The sequence below is a fragment of the Delphinus delphis genome, chromosome 21 (genome assembly GCF_949987515.2).
Source record: "Delphinus delphis chromosome 21, mDelDel1.2, whole genome shotgun sequence".
Taxonomy (NCBI): domain Eukaryota; kingdom Metazoa; phylum Chordata; class Mammalia; order Artiodactyla; family Delphinidae; genus Delphinus; species Delphinus delphis.
The window spans coordinates 22,072,286-22,096,211 of NC_082703.1; the positions used below are offsets into that span (position 1 = coordinate 22,072,286).

Sequence of the window (23,926 nt, forward strand, 5' to 3'; positions counted from 1 at the left end):
GCACAAGTGACCCCTCCCTGCATGCCCAAAAGTGCAGGGGGCACCCCGGTCTCTGCAGCACAACTGGAAAGGCAGCTGAAGGGCTGGAAGCGCCAGACAACCCGAGACCCTCCCTCCCCCAACAGCAGAGGCTGGAAGGAAACGGAAGCATCAGCTGCAAGATCCCAGAGCTACACACGTGGGGCTTCACAAGCTTGGATTTTGAATAATACATATTCGTTTCACAAACAAGACCTTTAGTTCATCTGAACAATTTAATCAGGTACAATGCTTGAGTGGGTTTAATATTTCCTAGATGTTCTGAATCAGCAACGAGATGGTAATATTTCAGTTTTAAATTCTCTCCTGTAATAGCATTTAAACATTAATGATTCTCTATCCCAGTTCTGCCATAATTAAACTCGGAAAGTTTTTCAAAGGTACAATTATTTTATTTCCTGAGGGAAATATATACATATACACACACACATATATATATATACACACACACACACACACACATTTATATATTTATAAAAAATACATATATATTTAGAGAGAGATGAATATATGAGAGAAAAATAGTTAGGAACACTTGCAAGGGAACTCTAGCTAAAATGTACCTACTTTTACTATGATTCACACCCTGGTCCAACTGAATATAACATAACCTTTACTAAGAATTTGGCAACATCCGTTATTAAGTCTCAGGACTTCTAGCTACTACTGCACTGGCAAAAAGTGTTTCACAAGGCAAAGGTCCATGCCCCCTGAGAACTATACGGGCTTTGGGGGCCGTGGTGTGAGCAACTTAACTAGACCCTGAATACAGAGGCCCCACCTAAGGAAAAAATAAATAGTGGTTTGCTACTGGAGACAGTATACCTTTGTTCGGTCTTATGTTCTAAAGACAGAGTGAAAGAAACCAGTTGTGCGTTTAGAGGAAATAAGGAAACTATCTTTAGAACCTTGCAGTAGGCAAGGATTTCTCCACAAGCACAAAAGGCATTCACCACAAAAGGAAAAAAAATGGATAAATTGGACTAAATTAAAATTGAGAACTTATGCTCATTAAGAGACTGAAAAGGCAACCCACAGAAAGAAGATAGCCACAGCACATCTGCTCTGACAAGAGATGCACATCCAAAACACACACGAAACTCCTGCAAAGCGATATGGAAAAGACAGGCAACACGACAGAAGAGCAGACACAACTTTAACTTCACAAAAGAAACCGTCCAGTGTGGAGTGAACAGAAGCCTGCATGCCGCTGGTGAGAGTGTACAAACCGCTATGACCACTCACAAAAACTGAAAACCCCAAATGCCTAGGGATTCCCCAGCAGCTATTCACCGAAAGACAAGCACTGACAGCTTATTAATAGCCTCCACCTGGAAACTCTCCCAACGCCCATCAACAAGAGCACGAACAGACTGCAGGGGTTTCACGCCAGGAGAAGCCCATTCAACAATGAAAACGAGAACAAAAATGAAATCAAAGAACGGTCTGCAACTAAAATAGCCCTATGGGAGGACCTCAGGCCCACGATCCTGAGTGAAGGGGGTCCACGCCCTGTGACTCCACTCATGTGAAGTTCAAAACCAGCTGTAAGCGCGTGGTCGTGAGTTGGGACCACGGTCACCTGTGGTGACGCTGGCGGGACTGGTGACACTCTGTCTCTGGGACTAGGTGCTAGTTATGAGGGTGTGTCCAGTTTGTGAAACTGGAGAAAGCCGTACACATGGTATCTGCATTTTCTGTCTGTAGAGTATACATATATATACACATATATACATACATATATCACCAAAAAACAAACCCCAGAACCCAAAACCAAAGATATTTTGAGGATCTGTCCTGACCTGTGAGAACAGGAAGCAAACAGGCAAACTCTGAGAATGATGACGGTTCAACCCCCAATAACCCCCAAATAACTAATTTTCCTCCCATATCCAGAAAGTTTGCTTACCTGTAAAAACTTATTTAATTGATTCTTTGACTTTTCCATAAACTTTTGATCTACAGATTTGAAAGGCAGCTTGCTAAGAGAAGGCAACTGGACTTTTTTTAAAGAAGGGAAACACTGTGAGGGAAAAAAATTAAATGTTAGTATATTGAAATTACATTTAAATCTTTAAAAAAATTTTAGATTTTTAATAAGAACAAACCGAGTATCCTCTTCCTATACTAGGTTCCTCTGAGACTGAAGACCTTGAAAACCTCCCTGTTCTAACCAGGCTCAAGGAATCCGGAGGAACAGGACATGTGACGAAAAAAGCTAACGCCTGTCCCTGGACTTACAAACGCCTGGAAGCTGGAAATTGTGGAGCTGGGCTGGGAAGGTGGGTCTGCACCACAGGCACGGAGCACAGTGTGTGGGGTACGGACACGTGGCTCCCAGCAAGAACTTTTCTCTTAGAATGTGCTCTGTTTACAACATCTCTGTAAAAGTTATCAGGGTTGACAAAAGAAGACCATGGAGAGAAAGAATAACTCAGGTTGTAGCTTTATCACTGCCTTTCAAGGGCAAACTGCAGAATGTAAATATATTAATAATAATAAAGTATGTTAACAGATAATAAACTTCCCTCTGTGGATTAAATCCTGCATTTTGCCAGGCACTGTGCTAGAGGCTGGGTGTGTGTAACGGCTCTGAGTCACCCCTACTTTACATATGGGACAACTGAGGATCGGGGCTGAAACCCACATCCATTTGGCCATCAAGTCTGGTCTCAGTGCCCGCAGGACTCTGCAGCCTGCCCCTCAGACGCCGGGAGGACAGTGGGTTCCAAATGCTCCAGACGCTGCCTCTTCACTAAGGCACTGGGGCCACTGGAATATGCTGACTAGATCACTGGTGCTGAAAAGTAAGTGAGCACAGAGTGCCTGCAACGGCCTTCCCTCCTACTGTTTTCAGGGTCACAGCAGCCCCAACAGGGACCTATCACAGCTGTCAACAGGAAGAGTTCTTTCAAAAAATGGAAACTCCAAAAAAAAGAAAGTAAGTAAGAAAAGAAAAAAACTCACACAATACGAAATGCCAAAGGTGAGAGAAGAACCCAGGAATCAGGCCACAGAGGAAGAAATATAATGAGACAAAAGGACAGACGTGAAATTTTATAAGGCTTGTTTCCTCTAACGCTTCAGAGCAATTGTTCTTGATAGAAATTACTGATTAAAAGTGTTTTTAAAAAATCACCCTAGAAGAAAAGGTGAAAGGAAACAGACATATTTCCTTTGCAAAAGAAGGGTCTGAGAGGTGACCGTAGGGTTTTACCAGCATCAGTTCATTCTGAGCAAGAGAAAAATGGACTTAAATGAAGGTAGAAACAACTGAAGAACGCTTTAATTGCTGGGGTAAAGGGCAATTAGCTCCAGTAGATGGAGAGTTAGAGAAGATGCAACTCCTGAGAAAAATGGGAAAATCGTGAATGGAAACTAAGACAACCTGGATTCTAGTCCTGGTTTGGCCGTTATGTATACATCCTACTACGAGTCAGTTAAACTCTCTGGGATCACGTTCCCTCATCTATCAGATAAAAGAACTGACCTAGATTAGTAGCTTTCAAACATTTTAAACTAAAATCCACAGTAGGAAATACATACCACATTGCAACCCACAATGCACATGCAGATACATGCATCCATATATTATATAGTACACACACCTAGACATAACAGTACACACACCCAAAAGTATACACACCCAGACATACAATACACACACCCAGACATACACACATCCATATATGCAATATACACACCCATACTTATACACACCCAGACATACAATACACACACCCAGACATACACACATCCATATATGCAATATACACACCCATACTTATAATATACACACCCATAAAACCGAAGCAAAAGTACCATGAAACAGTGCTCATTACTACTACTACTGTAACTACTACTAATAAAAACAAATAATGTTTACTATGTGCAGCATGTTCTTCTAAATGCTCTGTACACGCTTATTCCCTTCATTCTTACAACAGCTCTGTGAGATAGGTAAGGAAGGCATTATTAATATCAGAATACAGATATTAATAAAAAGAGGTATAAAGAGATAGAGTGACAGGTCCAGGTCACAGAGCTGGTAAATAGTAAAGCGAGGATCAAAACTGGATCCAAACTTGTCATTTGTGTGCTATACGGTGGAGCTACACTGCAGAGTCTGTGCTCTCAACCATCGCACTCTACTGATTCAATTCCTTTATGTGATGAAATGCAATATATTCTATCCTCTTTCTATTGCTGGAACCCAGAACTGATCTCACTACCCGCAGTGGGTCACAACTGGCAGCTCTGAAACCAATGGCCATCGATGCTCCCCAGCTCTCCTCCAGCTCTGGGGTTCTGGGGGATACAACGGAGGTCAGACAATTATCTATCCTGAAGGATTTAGACTAGACTAGATGGTTGATCTTCAAGTAAATTTCTAAACGTCAAGCTGAAAATGCCACTTTGCCAGTATCAACAGCAAAGGAGAAAGATGAATCCGTTTCTTTGTGTGTAAAAATTGAAATGAGCTCTTAAATCTCTTCTTCAGTTATTCTAAATCTGTGTTCACAAGAATTCATACCTCACTAAGTTTCCGGTGTAAATTCTGAAACTCACTGAGCCTTCTGGGGACTGTCCAGTTCTTAGTTTCAACTCCTCCAACTTCTTGTAAGCTTACCATGACAAAGTAACAGGGCATTTGTTCACCATTCTCTTCTGTAACCTTGGAAAAAACAGACGAACACAACAGCAACGAAAAGCACAGTGAGCGATACGGTAGGCAAGACGTTTAAGTGTCCCCCAGGATCTCCCTCTCCCTGGCGTGTATGCCCCACACAGTCCCCAGGACTTGAAAATGATGGGTTCTATTCTGGCAGTTAGGGCATGTCACATGGACAAGCAACCTTAAACTAGGGCCTAATCCTAACCATGTGGGCCCTTTCAAAGCAGAGGGATTTCTCTGGCGAGTAGCAGAAGAGGAATCAGAGGAAGCACGAGAAAAGTCTGACATGTGCCACTGTAAAGATGGAGAGGGCCATGCGGAAAGGGTCTGGGAGTGCTGCCAGGAACTGAGAGCAACATCGTGCTGACGGCAAAAGAACAGAGTCCTCAGTCCCACAACCACCAGGAACTGAATCCTGCCAATGACCTGAATGGACCTGGAAGTGGATTGTCCCCAGATTCTCCAGACAAGAACTCAGTCTGGCCAACAACCTGATTTCAGCCTTACGATGCAGAGAACACAGTCAGACAGCGCTGGGCTTTCAACCTACACAACTGTGAGCTAATAAATGGGTGATGTTTTGAGCCATGAAATGTGTGGTAATTTGTTGTGCAGCAAAAGAAAACTAACATAGCAGACTTAACATCCTAACTGGGTTTCCTTGAAAAAGCAAATTAACAGGAAGCGAACAGGTGTGAGAGACCAAAACCTCTCTCAGAGAAGGATGAGGGTTTCCCCAGTTTAATACAGGATTCCACAAGCTGTGATTTCCATTTTCGAGAAATTTCACATTGGGAGACCTAATTTCCCCTACCTCCCAACTTAAGGTAATTCTTAAACACTTACACACACACCCTGTCATAATTCAGAATAGCCACCATTGCTCTTCATGTAAATGGATGAGAGAAGAAACAAAAAGGAAATACATTGAATCTAAGCTTGAATTAGTGTCATGAACCGAAATTAGAGACGAAGAATCAACAGAAAGGCAAGGGAAGGAGACAGCGAACTTGCCTAGCACCGGCTGAGCCCCACCAGGTAGGATCGCCGTGCCCCTGTGAGGACGGGGGGTGGAGGCGAGCACACAGCTCACGGCGGCTCAGCCTTCTCAGAGCTCCAGGGAGGCTGGCACGAGGCAAACACATCCTCCACAGGTTCGCACACGGGGCTGCTTCGTGAACTCTCGGCAGTCAGGTGACCCCTCTGGGTCCATTTCCGTTATCTTTTCGGGAACCAAGGTTGCGGCAAGCCCCTGAGCGATAGCTGATCACCAGGGCAAAGGGCCTCGTGAGGGTTTTTCCTCCTCTCCTCCCTCCCTCAGTATTTGCCTTTGGAAGATAGTTATAATAAACTGTGAAATGTCAGAGGCAGCTCTACGCAAAGGTGAGAAGGTGACAGAATGTGTGTTCTCTGCCCTCCAACGGCCTCCTGTTACCTTTTGACATCACATCCCCTGAGCTCCCCCCTTCCTAGATGTCCATCCCAGAGGCAACTCCATCTGCGGTGACCAAGCGTTTGTACACGGTATTCCAGGCTCTGTGCAACCTTCCCTCCCCACTGCCCTCCCCTCCCCTCAAGAAAGGTATCTGGCCCTGCAGCTCACCTGAAAGGGAGGCTCAACAAGCACCAAAGACACACTAAGGGCACTTGGTAAGCTCTCACGCAACACGTGTGCTGTCAGGCTGGCTCCTGGAGAACATGCGTGGTGTTGCTGCCTAAACTAGAAGGGAATTTAAGACTGTGAATTCTAAGCCCTTCCCCCGGTAAGAGTGTCAGGCCACTGAGTTGACGGGAAAAGCAGGGATGGACACATAAGTTGGGCAGGTGGGCCCTTGCAAATCTCAGGAGCTGAGTATTTGACCAACCATTTGAGGCAATGATGGGGCCAAACAGTCACAATGACTTACTCAGGATCTTGTCATTTGTGTGCTATACGGTGGACCGGACTTTCTCTTTTTTTTAAAATTAATTTTATTGGAGGAGAGTTGATTTACAATGTTGTGTTAGTTTCAGATGTACAGCAAAGTTATACATATACATATATTCATTCTTTTTCAGATTGTTTTCCCATATAGATTATTACAGAATATTGAGTAGAGTTCCCTGTGCTATACAGTAGGTCTTTGTTGGTTATGTATCTTACATATAGTAGTGTGTGTGTGTTCATCCCAAACTCCTATTTTATCTCTGCCCCATCGCCATGTTTCCCCTTCGGTAACCATAAGTTTCTTTTAGAAATCTGTGAGTCTGTTTCTTTTGTAAATAAGTTAATTTATATCATTTTTTAAAATTAGATTCTACATATGACTGACATCATTATGATATTTGTCTTTCTCTGTCTGACTTACTTCACTTAGTAACATCATCTCTAGGTACTCTGGACCTGACCTTCATCTCCAGGTTTCGACAGTCGGGCAGGTGGGAAGGAAGGAGTTGTCAACACTAACAATGTAAATGCATACAAATATCTTTCCTTTAAATGAAATTATTTTTACAGACAAAAGAAAAGGGATACAGTGTATTCTGAAAACTATTGTCCCATATCCCTCAGAGAATAGCAAAATATTTTCTACTTCAAGGGAAAACATATTCATTATTAAAGATCTGAGAGCTATTGACATTTGAGCCACTGAAGTCAGCAGGACGGATCAATCAGAAACACATTTAAAATTCTTCATCTCCAAATTTCAAGCAGTGCTTTCCATTTTATTTCAACCCTCAGTGGAAAAGTAAATTGGTAATTCAAGGACATTAATTGTTCCTATCTGAAAGTTGCTTATGATTCCAATGAACAAGGACAACTTTCTGTCTGAAGTGGAGGGAGATCAGATCTACACCAGGCAACCCAGTAACAGCTCCCAGTCATGAACCAGAGTGAAAATACGGGGTGAGGAAGGCAAGACCAATGCAGTCTAGAAGAATGAATATAAGTTTTCTATTCCCAACCTTAATTATTTGGAACAAAATCTTGTCTGATAAAGTCAAACTTAAACTTTGGAAATAAATACCTAATAAACTGGGAAGAAAAGCAGACAAACCTACCTCTCCACTGGTGATGGAGGCTTTCCACATACCGAGGTTCTCACACCACCAATCTGTTCTTGCCATGTGCAGCTGAAGTTCTGTGCGTTCTTTCTCTATTAGAATTATTTCCTCCTTCAACTTAGAAACAATCTGCCACAGGAAAAACATCCTGGGAGTCATGAAACCATCTAAAATGCTATGCAATTCAGCAAAGTAGCAGGATACAAAATCAACACACAAAAATCAGCTGTGTTTCTATACACCAGCAATGAACAATTCAAAAAGGAAATTAAGAAAACAATTCCATTTACAATAGCATAAAAATAATAAAATACTTAGGAATGAACTTAAGCAAGGAGGTGAAAGACTTCTATGATGAAAACTACAGAACACTGATGAAAGAAATTAAAGGAGACATAAGTAAATGGAAAGACATCCCATGTTCATGGACTGGAAGACTAAATATTGCTAAGACTCAATGCTACCCTAAGCAATCCACAGTTTCAACACAATCTCTATCAAAATTCCAATGATGTTTTTGCACAAATAGAAAAATCCATCCTAAAATTCATGTGGAATCTCAAGGGAAACTGAATAGCCAAAACAATCTTGAAGAAGAACCACAAAGTTGAAGGACTTACACTTCCTGATTTCAAAATTTACTGCAAAGCTACACTAATCAAAACAGTATGCCATTGGCATAAAGACAGACATATACCAATGGAATACAATAGACAGCCAAGAAATAAACCTTTGCATATATGATCAAATGATTTTCAACAAGGGTGCCAAGACCATAAGTGGGAAAGGACAGTCTTTTCCACAAATGGTGTTGAGAAAACTGGATCATCACCACATGCAAAACAATGGAGTTGGGCCCTTACATAATACCATATACAAAGGTTAACTCAAAATAGATCAAAGACCTACTCGTAAGGCTAAAACTATTAAATTCTCAGAAGAAAATATGGAGGAGTTTCATGACACAGGATTGGCAATGAGTTCTTGGCTATGACACCAAAGGTACAGGCAACAAGAGAAAATACAGGCCAAATGGACTGCATAAATTTTTAAAACTTTTGTGCAAAGAACACTATCAACACAGTAAAAAGGCAGCTCACAGAATGGGAGAAAATATTTGCAAATCACTTATTTGATAGGGGGCTGATATCCAGAATATATAGAGAACTCCTAAAACTCAACAACAAAAAACAACCTGATTCAAAAATGGGCAACGTACTTGAATAGACATTTCTCCAGAGAAAACAAATAGCCAAAAAGCACATAAAAAGATGCTCAACATTACTAATCATTAGGGAAATGCAAATCAAAACCACAATGAGATACCACCTCACACCCATTAGAACAAATGCTATCAAAAAACAGAAAGTGGGCTTCCCTGGTGGCACAGTGGTTGAGAGTCCGCCTGCCGATGCAGGGGACACGGGTTCATGCCATGGTCCGGGAAGATCCCACATGCTGCGGAGCACGCAGGCTCAGCCTGCGCGTCCAGAGCCTGTGCTCCGCAACGGGAGAGGCCGCAACAGTGAGAGGCCCGCATACCACAAAAAAAAAAAACAAAAAAACCCCCAGAAAGTAACAAGTGCCAGTAAGGATACTGAGAAACTGGAACCCTTATGTGCTGCTGGTGAGAAGGTAAAACGGTGCAGTCACTATGGAAAACAATACAGAGATTCCTAAACAATTAAAACAGAACTACCATATGACCCAGCAATACCCCAAAGAAGTGAAAGCAGGGTCTTGAGATATTTGTACATCCATGTTCAAGGCAGCATTTCTTACCATAGCCAAAATGTGGAAGCAAACCAAGTGTCCATCAATGGATAAATGAATAAACAAAATGTTGTATATACATGCAATTGAATATTAGCCTTAAAAAGGAATGAAATTCTGACACATGCTACCATATGGATGAATCTTGAGTACGTTATGCTAAGGGAAACAAACCAGTCACAAAAGGACAAACACTGAATGATTCTGCTCACAGGAGGTACTTAGAGTAGTTAAATTCGTAAGAGGCAAAGGGAGAATGGTGGTTGCCAGGGACTGGGGGTAAGGGATGGGGAATTACTGTTTACTGGGTATAGAGTTTCAGTTTTGCAAGACGAAAAGGAATTCGGGAGATGGATGGTGCTGGTTATATAACAATGTGAACATACTTAATGCCAGTGAACTGTACACAAGGTAAATTTTATGTTATGTATACTTGGCTACAATTTTAAAAAATAAATAATTTTTAAAAAATTCTGTGCTCACCGTCTCCTTGGATCTCTTTTAATGAGAAAACCTATAAGGTTATGCAACTCTGTAGTTTGAGGACAGTAGCTTTGCCTCAACTTTGCCTCATGGCTGCATGTTCAACTCTCCTAAACATGCAGCCCACAAGGACCCTCCTCAGAAAGCCTGCAGGAAGCACATCCTGCATTTTATCATCAGTAAGGGTTGTAATGTTCAGTTCCACAGTCAGCACATTTGCTCCCCAAGGGCAGGTGTTAGACTCTGTTTCACTGATTCTTCATGGTGACCAGCACAGCCTCCTGCACTTACTCATCGCTCAGGCTTCTGAACGCACATTCGAAAAGGGCCAGAGGAGATCACTTTGGGGAAGCAAGGAGTGCCAGCCATTCCTCCCTACATTAGGGAAGCCTCCTTTTTCCACCAAAGAGGCATGAACACAAAGCAGAAAGCCACACCACCCCTTGGGTGTGAGGAATACCACAGTGAGATGCTGTTTACATTTTTTAAACTTTCAAATTCTGTTGGTTTCTAGCGAAACAATGTATTTCTTGCATAATTCTGTGAGGTGCTCTAAGTTGTACTTGCAGTGTTCAAAAGAAAAAAAATTAAGACTGTCCTTGCAGAGTTAACTCACTTCCAGAAACAACTGTGGCACAAGGGGAAGCTCAGCCCCTTCCCCAAAGGCACTGTAGGCAAGTCGGACAAAAGACACAGAGTTACAGCTGAGGATGGGAAAGAACCCCAAATCATAATAGATAAAAGACAAATGCTTTGCTAATTCTATACTAGAAGCAAAAACAAAAACAAAAAACAAAAAAAAGCCAATGGATCTTAGAGTTGAAATTCTTTTTAAAGAAACACTTCTCAACATAAACTGAAAACTACTATTTATCAAATTAGAAAAATGGAAACTTTTAAAGACAACCTTGAAAGCAGAAGAGTTACCTTCTTGTCAGGTTTTGGTGCATTTTGAATAGAATTTAGAGCTTGCCTCTTATAGTCAAGTTTCTCATTTAGTTCTCGTAGTTTGTTTACAGCAAAACTGGTTTGTTCATTAATCCGACTGGTGCCGTCATCCACAGATTCCTCACCAGCCTCACCTCCCGGGTCCTGGGGGAAAACGTCACATGAACCACCATATCTTATAGTGGTGGAATATTCCCTAAGTATTACCTATAGTATAGGTTCTAGATCATTACAATACACTGCTCCAAAGCACTGGATTCCACTACGAATCCATGGTAGAAAGCCTAGAAGTAGACTGTTTTTTCTCAGCTAAGTGAAAAAGCAAAGGACCAGTATTTAGAATCAAAGTAACTGGTATTTGGAATTGCAGTGAAAAAAAAGAAACATTTAATAGCCTAGCGAAAGGCCACACCACTATTTCCCAAATGGTATACCCAAGGGAACCTGCACAGAACAAGGAAGGCAACTGAGTTATCTTCCCAGCTCAACCCAAATGTTCTGTGCCTAAATTTTGACAAAAAAACACTAAGACCTGGCTTCCTTTTGGGCTCCTAAGAATATTATGAAAAATTCACGCGTGTCCCTTTAAAATAGAATTTCCGGGCTTCCCTGGTGGCCCAGTGGTTGAGAATCTGCCTGCCAATGCAAGGGACACGGATTCGAGCCCTGGTCCGGGAAGATCCCACATGCCCCGGAGCAAATAAGCCCGTGCGCTACTGAGCCTGCGCTCTAGAGCCCACGAGCCACAACTACTGAGCCCATGCACTGCATCTACTGATGCCCCCGTGCTCTAGGGCCTGTGCTCCGCAACAAGAGAAGCCACCGCACCGCAACGAAGAGTAGCCCCCACTTGCCGCAACTAGAGAAAGCCCGCGCACAGCAATGAAGACCCAACACAGCCAAAAATAATAAATAAATAAAAATAAATAAATTAAAAAAAGATGTGCGTGTCTTAATCTTCAGAACCTATGAATACATTAAAATAGAATTCCCAAATTCCCACTAGTGAAAGTATTTTCAGTATACACTTTGCTCAGTCCTTATTTTTACTAATCAACAGGTAGATTATTTTACAAGTAAAATGGTTAGCATTGAAAGTGACTTAAGATTCATAAAGGACCACAGAGTTTGGAAAAACCTGAACAGATTACCAGCAAATAGCATATTAGTCATTAGATTCATGAGCAGCAACAGCATGGAAAGAACTGCTGAGAACTGTCTTCTGGTTCATTTACTCCTTAACTTCCTTCCAGATTTTTTTCGTCTGATTTTTATTAATTGTAACAAACAGTAAAAGAAATTTTTCAAAGAAAAATAAAGTATTAATAATCCCAGAACACCAAGCATTTTTGTATATTCTTTCTAATCCTTGTCCATGAGTATATATATTATGACATCGTCCTACTCCTTGTATACATTCAAGAGGGTATTCTGCCTTTTTCGCATAATATACAAGGCTGTATATTTGAGGGTATTGTAGTCTTCCAAGTTATAACTGCTATGGCTGCATAGTATTCTATGAATTGATAATATACTGAGGCATACCCCTATTGCTATGGGTTGATTCTGCTTTTTTGCCTTCCCAAAACCTAAAATAAACTCCACTGTGCATAAACTTTTTTTTTTCCTACATTTTAGTTCTTTTCATAGGATAAATTTCTAGAAGTGGGACTACTGCAACAAAGAGTAGGAGCTTTCAAAAGATCAGTGATACACACCACCCTGCTCTGAATGCTGGGTGAAGATGCACATTTTTTCACGTTTGTTTACTATTTATTACCTTTCATATTAACTGTCAGTTCAAGTCCTTATTCAGTTTATCTGTTGGGTATTGATTTGGACAAACTTTTCACAACATTTGAATATTAACCATTTTAATTTCTGAGGTAGAGAGATTGGTTTGTTTTAGCTGGGCTATCCTAAAAATAAAATGCAAGGAGTAACGAGTTTTGGACCAATTAGTTCAGTGGTTTTATACACTGAAAATGTAAAGAACCAAGTAACAAAACTTTTTTTCAAAAGTCTGAATGAATGAATTTACCAACAGTTCAGAGACATCTGCTTCTAATACCATCATGAACAAGTACCTGATTCCTCAGGGCTTGAGATACAGTGAACTGGACAGAAAGAAAGAATCCAAGATAAATTACAATCTTTCTATATAAGGTGATTCTAAAACACTTTTCCTTTGTACCTTCAAAACCCTCAAACTCATATAGGTCATTAGTAGTAAAAGGGAGACGGCAACTGGGGCTATCCAAAATGACCTAGGACACTATAAGAAAATCAGACTTCAGGTATGGCTGGACAAGGTTTCTTTCAAAACATCTTAATTTCATCTGATGTTTTTTAAACTCCAAAATATTTCCTGCAGACTCCTCCTGCATCCTCTACCTCTCCTCATTTCTTCCCCATCCTTTTTGTCTGTTCTCCAGCTGGACTGTTGTGCTAATGATTCTCTTACTTGGTCACAAATGTCCCACCCCACAGATTTTCTGCCCTCACTTTTCAGGAGTCAAACCCAGCTGTGTCTCAGGCAGACAGAGCAGGGGGCGGTCTCTGACTCAGCAGCGGCTGGTGGTACTCAGCTGGTCAGAAGGACAAAGACAGAAGTGAGGACGAGAAGCAACAAGGAAATTCAACTTAAAGTTCCACTTAAAGTGCTGTATGCTAAGATGCAGAGAATGGACTTGAGGACACAGGGAGGGGAAAGGGTACGCTGGGACAAAGTGAGAGAATGGCAAGGACATGTATACACTACCAAACGTAAAACAGATAGCTAGTAGGAAGCAGCCACATAGCACAGCTCGGTGCTTTGTGACCACCTAGACGGGTGGGAGGGAGACGCAAGACGGAGGGGATATGGGGATATATGTATAGGTATAGCTGATTCACTTTGTTATACAGCAGAAACTAACACAACATTGTAAAGCAATTATACTCCAATAAAGATGTTAAAAAAAAAAAAGTGCTGTATGCCGAAAGATAAAGGTGCACACCAAATCTGGCTCACAAAATCTGCACCCACATAATCATATTCAAAGCTTATCCACTCAAAAGGGAGCAGAAAGTTAAACATGACTCACCATTTCATCCTTGTTGGAAATCAACTGGGAGACATGCTTTTCTTCCTCTTTTATCATCAATTTCTCATACAGATCACTGACAATAAATGAAGGGTAATATCTATCCTTCAGCATCTCATAAACGTCTCCCTGGATTTTGCAGAACACTTCGATTCCTTTATTTCCTACAAGACACTGCTGGATTTCTTTGTAAAGTGATTTTTCCACAGATATTTCTTTGCTCTCCACGAAGAAATTCTGGTAAATTTCACCAACTAATTGTGGAATTTCGTTCTGAAAAGACAGGAAGATGAAGAAAGTAATACCATCTCTGAGAAAAACTATTTTCTTCTGAATTATCTGCATTTTAAAGGTGGAAGGGAGACATGTAGAATGTAGGATGAGTGTGCAAAGGCTTTTGTGGGCACATTCAGGGCCAAGGGGTGAGTGTCAGACCCTGAAAAAACAACTGGTTCCCTAAAAGGAACACTTTACGTTGAACAGTTAACAAATGTAATTTCTTTTTAATGCTGGAAGGAAAAAAATAAGAATGAGAACAGTTCTCTTCTTGCAGTGGATTCCTTCTCATAAATCTCAGTTCCACAGGAATACAATCGATCAGCTAAATTCAGTATGACTTTTTCATCCAGTAAAAATAATTAGAAATGCCAACTTCTCACTCCAGAAGAAAGTCAATATAATAATTGTATAATTAGGGCTTCCCTGGTGGCGCAGTGGTTGAGAGTCCGCCTGCCGACGCAGGGGACGCGGGTTCGTGCCCTGGTCCGGGAAGATCCCACATGCTGCGGAGCGGCTGGGCCCGTGAGCCATGGCCGCTGAGCCTGTGCGTCCGGAGCCTGTGCTCCGCAACGGGAGAGGCCACAACAGTGAGAGGCCCGCGTACCACAAAAATAATAATTGTATAATTAAAGAAAGCAAGAGAAATATTCTTCAGAATGATGACTTACTACATTGTAATCAAGCTTGTATTACACAGCTTGGTCTTAAGGTCTCCGCCTAAGTGTACTAAGCCTAATTCGGAAGTGCAAACATCTCATTAACATAACCTTTACATTGCCACTATGGACAACTTATTAACTCTAGAAATGTTATGAAAAGTCTTCGACGGTAGCAAAAAATGAAGACAAACGACTTAACGGATATTATGAATACAACAAACAATCCGGAAGTTTTACATCCAAATCAGTGTTGCTAGGTCAAAATACAGCTATTTGAGGAAGCTATATCCTCTTATTGCATTGACATTTTTCAACTCGTTTTCAGTAGTTTAGGACAATTTTTTAGATTGCTCTTTTCAATATTCCTCTGAGAGCAGCCAAAAGTCAAGCTTGTAGTCAAGTCTGGTAAATAAAATATGTAATAAAGTTGGCAAATATAATATTGAGTAAAATGAGGTAATTTGTGGCTTATAAATGAACAATGAAAGACATTCCTAAGAAGATTTAAAAATACTATGAGACTGGATTTAGTTTCTTAACCAAAGTAGTCTGTAATTTATGATGTATTTTAAGTTGGTATTCAGCCCTAGCAACATTCATATGAAGTGCAAATGAGTAATTTAATGTACACAGTGCTGTTTATGCTTACTTTAATAAGCCTCTCAAGAGTGGCATGGACATACATACACTACCAAATGTAAAATAGCTAGCTAGTGGGAAGCAGCCACATAGCACAGGGAGATCAGCTCGGTGCTTTGTGACCACCTAGAGGGGTGGGATAGGGAGGGTGGGAGGGAGACGCAAGAGGGAGGAGATATGGGGATATATATATACATGTATACCTGATTCACTTTGTTTTAAAGCAGAAACTAACACACCGTTGTAAAGCAATTACACTCTAATAAAAATGTTAAAAATAAATAAGCCTCTAAAAATGCATGTATTATATATGTTGTACATATTGTTATGTTTTTAGACATATATATATATATATATATACACACACACACACATATATTTCACACTCTTCAATTTAACTCTTAAATATATGTCGAGAACTTGCCAAGTGCAAAACACAATGCTTATTGTTGGGCTTTGTGCTGTAATAGGCATCTGTGACCAAAAATTATTTTTTGTCTTGCTTAACACAATCATATTTTAAATTAAAGGAGGACAGTTGTGTAAAATGTGCACATTATGATATTAAAAATAACAAGGTTATGAGATTGAAGTATAGGTGATAAGACCAAATTTATTGTAACAGCCATGTGGGTAATAAGTATATGCCTTTTTTATAATGGGTTAAAAAATAACTACCTGAAACTAAATTCAATAATTGGGAATATTTGTAAATCTTTTTTCCTTGACTACACATTCAAAAGCACTTTTTGTAAAAATGAAATCTAATTCTATTTACCATTATGGGCTAGAACATAATGCCGATGATATATTTGGTTTAAAGTATTCTTTTAATGTATCTTATCTTACAGCTTGATTAAGAAACACAGACATACTGCCTAACATACAAGTTTTCATCAGCTAGTGATTAATATTCCTTTGGGCCTATATATCCTACCTTGTGAGCGTTCTTTAAATATTCCACAGACTCCCAAAAGCTAATCAGAGCTCTCTTGTCCATCCTTTCCATGTACGTTCGAAAGTGCTCTCGGTAGGAAGCATTGGCCAAGATATCTTCGAATTGAAGAATCTATGAAGGAAATTTAAGAGAAAGTTTTTAAAAATCAAATTTTAAATATCAGTTTGCTTTAACTTCCAATGGATTACTTTCTACATTCAGGAAAACATGTCTCATTTTCTAAGTTCATAGTCAATGTAATAGAGTACTTCTCTCACCTTCCTAAATTTTAAATTTAAAAAGTTTACTGAATATTCAAAATGCACATATTCAATAAATACCAATTTTCTATTAATCATTCATTCATTCAGCAAAAGATTTATTTGGCATCTACTCTGTATCAGGCACATTTCTAGGAAATGAAACAGACAAAAATCCCTGCCTTATGGGATGTATTGCTAAAAGCAATCATGCCAATAATAGAAAAAGTGAAGAGAAATATATAAAAGACCAGGAAGCTGGAGCCTAATAATTTGGCATTTTTGCTTTCCATCCTATTTTCATATAGCTGAGGAAATCTACAAATGATTTCATACCTTGTCTTTTTGTTTATAATATCACATTCATTTAAAAAAATCTTTTGTATGCATTTTAATTGGCCCATAAAACTATTGTAGAGATGTATCACAATTACTCCTTTGTTTACTATTTTGAATGCTTACAGAAAAGAAAAACCACTATCTGAAGACACAGTGAGATCAATCTTGAGTATGGACAGCAGATGAGCTTCATCATAATTCATGACTCAACTAGGAGAAATGCCTCAAATTAATTTAGAAGTTTAACTCCTATATCCTTAGTTATTAATTAGTAATAAAAATGATGTCTATGAATACTGCAATGAAAAGAAAACTTACATTTAAGATTTTTAAAATTAATATTGTGGCAATTGGAAAAATTTCAGAAATGTTACCAGTTAAGATCTTTCTAAAATCAAGTGCATATGATCAATGCATGTTCAACTCTTTCTGCCACTGACAGTAAGTCCTCAATCTGTTCTGTGGACAGAAAGGGGCAGGCATTTTTCTAATAACTTTTGATAACTAAGTAATCAAAAGTGATCCCTTGCTACAGACCATTAATATTTAGGATTTAGTTTACTAACTTTGGGAGACCGTAGCATGTATCCTCACTTTATGTACACCTACCAGCGAAGCATTTTTCGGTACAAATCCTAACTGTACAGGCTCCAAAGAAGTCTGAAGGCTCCCATGTCGACTCTGGCTGGGAATGACAGATCACTCAGACAGCAATCCATTTTTAACATGGGGAGGAGCTGAGCAGGAAAGACTCTCAACAATTCTAAGGAAGTTTTCCCAGTATAATTTCATGGATTGAAATGAATTTCAAGTTAGATACAAATCCACATATTTGCAAAATCAAGTCCAAAACATCTTCTAAATTAGCCACTTTTAGATTCTTTTATTGTGTCTTATGAACACTCTTATGTTTAGTTCTAAAAGTGCAAATATATGCAAATAAATGACAGCAAATATAACTCAAGTCTAACTGAACATCTGATATATCTCATATCTTAGCTGGTGAACTAACCAAGTTCTCTACTCCATTTGTTTTCTGTTTTCTCTTGAAGCCTGCATAAGCCTTTCACTGATTCACACCTACACTAATGGTGTGGGTCTGTGTGACCAGGATAAGGAGACTGCACACTTCTGGGTCAAATGTGTTAATGTGAGATGAACTCAATCTCATTGTGTTAATGTAAGATGAACTAATCTCAGTAATTCTGAGCCTGTTGTGTGGAAGTGGAAAGAAAAGACTGGGTAGGTCCACGTTGACACTACTGCTAAATATATGATTAAAAAATATATATATCTAGAGAGAGAGAGACAATGTAATACCAATTAACATTTACTAAGGGCTTCCATATAGCAAACACTGTGCTCTTGCATTAATTTCCTTCTGTTGGATCAGCACGTTTCCTTCTGTCCTAAGACTTCTGGTAAATTCTGGGAGGGCTGATGCCACAATCAATAATCTCTGGGCAGAAGACAAAAAATTGTCCTGGTGGATGTCACATATGCCGAAGGCCATGAAGTATTTCAGGCTGGAAGGTAGCCTATGAAGGCAGATTGTTCTTTATTCCCCTCAGGGATTTTTATTTACTCCTTTTTCACTATCTCCCAAACCCACTGGATCTGGTTTCATGATGCATACTCTATTAACTTAGTTTTATGTTTTGTGTGTATTACCCCTTGACCAGCAGGTTAATTTTTCTCTAGGAAATATACCCCCTAAGCACTCAAAAGGACCACAAGGCCTAGAAGAGTAAGTAAATGTGCTCTTAATACCCCCAACATGTTACCAAGAGGGACCCAGGCCCAAGATTCTCTAGCTGCCGAATACCTACGATACACTCACGAGACTATCTACGGCGTACTAATGAGAATGTGGAGAATTAGGATCTTGGGACTAATGTTTTATTCCAAAAGGAGAGACCACAGCTGGGTTCCTCTTACATTTATAACATCACTAAACATACCCCTGAATAATTACTGCCAGTAATAACAAATGTTTATTAAGTGCTCAGTATACACCAAGTACCATACTTACCATTTTATGTGCATTATTTAATTTAATGATTATCATGCCCTGTAGGGTATGTACAGTTAACCCTACTTTATAAATAGAGTACAGAGAGGCTAACTAACTTGCCCAAAGTCAATCCCCAGCAGACCTGGGATTAAAAGCCAGGCTTTCTGACTCTGTAGCACAGCTTCTTAACTATAATAAAATATTTACTCTCTTTAAGAAATTACCTGATTTGTATTCAGGCCAAAAAATTTAGCAAACTAAAAACAGTATGGAAGTCAAGAAGGAAAGATAGACTGAGAGCCCTACAAGAACAAGAGGTGAGTCTATGTTCTGGAATATATGTCTTAGGTTAAATACCAAGAAGTGAAAAGATTGTCTATGTGATTAAAGCCGTGTTCGTAACAAATATGAAATGGCAAAACAAGAAACTACAAAGTTCCACCTTCTGGCTTTGAGGCCCTTCCCCCTCATCCAAGGGCCCATCCTCTTGCTGGTCGTAGGCAGGGCCTCCCAGGATTCTGATCCTCTTCTCACACTGCTTCTTTGCCACAGTCAGTTGGTTAATGTACCTTTTCATGTTCCTGGCCCTCAGGAGATCAGCCTTCATGGCAGCAGTCTCTTTACCTTGAATGAGATAGATGGATAGTACACATTCAGAGGACAAGGTACAAAAGAGGGAACACAGCGGCTGTGGGCCAAATTAATGTCTGATGTGGTACATTCTGAGCCGCAGTGGGTACTAAATGACAGCCACTATGGAAAACAATATGAAGGTTCCTCAAAAAATTAAAAATAGAACCACCATATGATCCAGCAATTCCACTCCTGAGTATGTATCCAAAGAAAATGAAAACACTAATTCAAAAATATATATGCACCCCAATGTTCATAGCAGCACTACTTACAATAGCCAAGATACAGAAGCAACCTAAGTGACCATCAACAGATGACTAGATAGAGAAGATGTGATACACATATCTGTTGGGTTGGCCAAAAGGTTTGTTTGTTTCCATGAGATGGCTCTAGTAGCACTTAGTTGTCTTTAACTTCATTTGAAACAATTTCGTTAGATTGTATGCGTCAGCTGTCACATCAGCGTGCATTTAAAAAACGACTTATCAAGATTGGTGAATTTTTATGTAGCCATTTTAATATTGAAAATGGAAGAAAAAAGCAACATTTTTGGCATATTATTCTTTATCATTTCAAGAAAGGTAAAAACACAACTGAAATGCAAAAAACGATTTGTGCAGTATATGGAGAAGATGCTGTGACTGATCGAACGTGTCAAAAGTGGTTTTCGAGGTTTCATGCTGGAGATTTCTTGCTGGAAGATGCTCCACGGGCAGGTAGACCAGCTGAAGTTGATACAATTAAATCGAAACAATAATTGAGAACAGGGCTTCCCGGTGGCGCAGTGGTTGGGAGTCCGCCTGCCGATGCGGGGGACACGGGTTTGTGCCCGGTCCGGGAGGATCCCGCGTGCCGCGGAGTGGCAGGCCCGTGAGCCGTGGCCGCTGGGCCTGCGCGTCCAGAGCCTGTGCTCCGCAACGGGAGAGGCCACAGCAGTGAGAGGCCCGCGTACCAAAAAAAAAAAAAAAAATGAGAACAATCAATTATACCACGCGGGAGATAGCCAACATACTCAAAATATCCAAACCAAGCATTGAAAATCATTCGCACCAGCTTGGTTTTATGTTAATTGCTTTGATGCTTGGGTTCCATGTAAGTTAAGCAAAAAAAACCCTTCTTGACCATATTTCCACATGCGATTCTCTACTGAAACGTAATGAAAACGTTCCGTTTTTAAAACAAATTGTGACAGGCGATGAAAAGTGGATACTGTACAATAATGTGGAACAGAAGAGATTGTGGGGCAAGCGAAATGAACCATCACCAACCACACTAAAGGCCGGTCTTCACCCAGAGAAGATGATGTTGTGTATATGTTGGGATTGGAGTGGAGTTCCTCTATCATGAGTTCCTTCCGGAAAACCAAACAATTAATTCCAACAAGCACTACCGCTGACTAGACCAACTGAAAGTAGCACTCGACAAAAAGCGTCCAGAATAAGTCAAGAGAAAACACATAATCTTCCATCAGGATAATGCAAGACTGCATGTTTCTTTGATGACCAGGCAAAAACTGTTACAGTTCGGCTGGGAAGTTCTGATTCATCCGCTGTATTCACCAGACATTGCACCTTCAGATTTCCATTTATTTCAGTCTTTACAAACTTCTCTTAATGGAAAAAATTTCAATTCCCTGGAAGACTGTAAAAGGCACCTGGAACAGTTCTTTGCTCAAAAAGATAAGTTTTGGGAAGGTGGAATTATGAAGTTGCCTGGAAAATGGCAGAAGGTAGTAGAACAAAAGGATGAATACACTGTTCAGTAAAGTTCTTGGTGAAAATGAAAAATGTGTCTTTTATTTTTACTTAAAAAACCAAAGGCACTTTTTGACCCACCCAATATATATTATGGAATATTACTCAGCCATGAAAAGAATGAAATGTTGCCATTTGCAATGTGGATCGACCTGGGGGCTATTATATTTAGTGAAATAAGTCAGACAGAAAAAGACAAATATTATATGTTTTCACTTATATGTGGAATCTAAAAAAACTAAAACAAACGAATGAATGTAACAAAACAGACACAGACTCACAGATACAGATAATAAACCAGTGGCTACCAGAGGGAAGGAGTATATGGGGAGGGCCAACACAGGTGAAGGGGATTAAGAGGTACAAACTACCAGGTATAAAATAAATAAGTTACAAGGATATAGCATACAGCACAAGAAATATAGCCAATATTTTATAACAACTTTATATGGGGTATAATCTATAAAAATAGTGAATCACTACGTTATAGGGCTGTCTCTGGACTACCCATCCTGGACACTTCGTATGAATGGAGTCACACACTACGTGGTCTACGGTGACCAGTTTCTTGGACACACTGGGTAGCTCCCTGCTCCAGGCTTTACTATCCAACCTCTCAGCCTGGCCCCTTCATCCCCCAGGAATCTGCCTGGCTCAGTTCCCCGCCCCCTTCAAGTCCCTAGTTCAGGGTTCAGGAAGACCTCCCTGGCCACTCTCTTTCTACCTGCAACCTCCACCCTAAAACACCAGTCTTCTCCCGTCTTTCCTTCTCTAGCGCAGCGGTCCCCAACCTTTTTGGCTCCAGGGGCGGGTTTCGTGGAAGACAGCTCTTCCGTGGACGGGGGGTGGGGGGGGTGATGGTTCAGGCAGTGATGCGAGCGATGGGGGGCAGCTGATGAAGCTTCCCCACTGGCTCGGTGCTCACCTCTTGCTGGGCAGCCCGGCTCCTGACAGGGGGTTGGGGGACCCCTGCTCTACAGCACAACTGCCATACTGCATATTCGACTTAGTTATCCTGTATGTCCTCATAAAGGTAGCGTTTTGTCTGTTCACACACTGCTGTACCATCAGCACCTACGAGAGCGCCTGGCAACACACGAGGGACTCATAAAATGTGTTGAGTAGATGTATGATCTGTGTCAAATGTTACCGAGAGATCAACACAACATAGCTAACATTTTGCTGAGTGCTTGCTGTGGATCAGGTATTGTGCTCTTTCTAGAACTCTGGCTGTGAAGGAGAGAACCAGGGTGAGTCTCCTCACCTCCCATTCTTCAGCTTACTCTGTTACAGTGTCTAGCCCTCCCCTCCATCAAATCTGCTGTGGCCAAGATCACTAGTGGACCTCCACATCAAATGCAGTAGACAGTTGTCAGCAGAGTCTGGAATAAGACTAGAATTCAGGCTCTGCCACCATGAGCTACATGGTCTTAGCGAGACTTTTTAAAAATTTAATTTAAAAACATTTACAATGGGCTTCCCTGGTAGCACCATGGTTAAGAATCCACCTGCCAAAGCAGGGGACACGGGTTCGAGCCCTGGTCTGGGAAGATCCCACATGCCGCGGAGCAACTAAGCCCGTGCGCCACAACTACTGAGCCTGTGCCCTAGAGCCCGTGAGCCACAACTACTGAAGCTCGTGTGCCACAACTACTGAAGCCCACATGCCTAGGGCCCGTGCTCCACAACAAGAGAAGCCATCACAATGAGAAGCCCGTGCACTGCAACAAAGAGTAGCCCCCGCTCGCCGCAACTAGAGAAAGCCCATGCGCAGCAGCGAAGACCCAACACAGCCAAAAACAAATAAATAAATTTCTTTAAAAAAAAGAAAATAACCTCAAAAACATATACAATGGTTTGTTTTCTTAAGCTGACATTATATAACATAAAAAGCAAAAGACTCACACGAAATTAATTTTTAAAAACGATGAGCGCTGAGCATTTCCTTGTGGACAACTGACTGGCTTTGCATACACACCTGAAGGCAGGGAAGGGCTGGGTTGAGGGAAGGCATTTTTCTTTTCTTTCTTTTTTTTTAAATGGGCAAGAAATGAGCTGGTTTTAATGCTGATGAGCAGGAACCAGTTAAAAGAAAAAAAGGTGACAGATGGGTACCCAGTAGACACCTGAGGAGGCTGGCTTTGGGAAAGGCCACCTCCTCCACTGTGGTAACACGCAAGGCACAGCGATGGATGCAGACACAAGCAAATGGGGAGCTGGAGCAGTTCCCTTCCTGGGTTCTGGTTTCTGGAAGTGGGGAGGGAGGTTATCTGCTCAGGGAGGTGCGTAAAAAGGGGGAGGGGACAGAGGCCTGAGGAAAGTGGGCAAAGTGTGAAAGCCACTGTGGAAAGCGGAAAAGCAAG

At 40.8% G+C, this 23,926-nt stretch overlaps 1 protein-coding gene across 2 annotated transcripts in view; it reads right to left on the reverse strand.

Annotated features, from left to right (window-relative positions):
• The window catches only part of SNX25 (sorting nexin 25), a 108,610-nt gene that overhangs the window by 12,283 nt on the left and 72,401 nt on the right, over positions 1–23,926 (reverse strand). The window contains exons 7-14 of one of the 2 annotated variants that reach the window (XM_060001143.1): positions 19,619–19,800; positions 16,564–16,695; positions 14,050–14,322; positions 10,943–11,107; positions 7,757–7,888; positions 6,318–6,434; positions 4,574–4,714; positions 1,949–2,062 (exon numbers count right to left, since the gene is read on the reverse strand). In XM_060001143.1, the coding sequence (XP_059857126.1) occupies positions 1,949–2,062; positions 4,574–4,714; positions 6,318–6,434; positions 7,757–7,888; positions 10,943–11,107; positions 14,050–14,322; positions 16,564–16,695; positions 19,619–19,800 (1,256 nt within the window). The remainder of the gene's footprint in view (positions 1–1,948; positions 2,063–4,573; positions 4,715–6,317; positions 6,435–7,756; positions 7,889–10,942; positions 11,108–14,049; positions 14,323–16,563; positions 16,696–19,618; positions 19,801–23,926) is intronic. The other variant, XM_060001144.1, reaches the window with a different exon arrangement.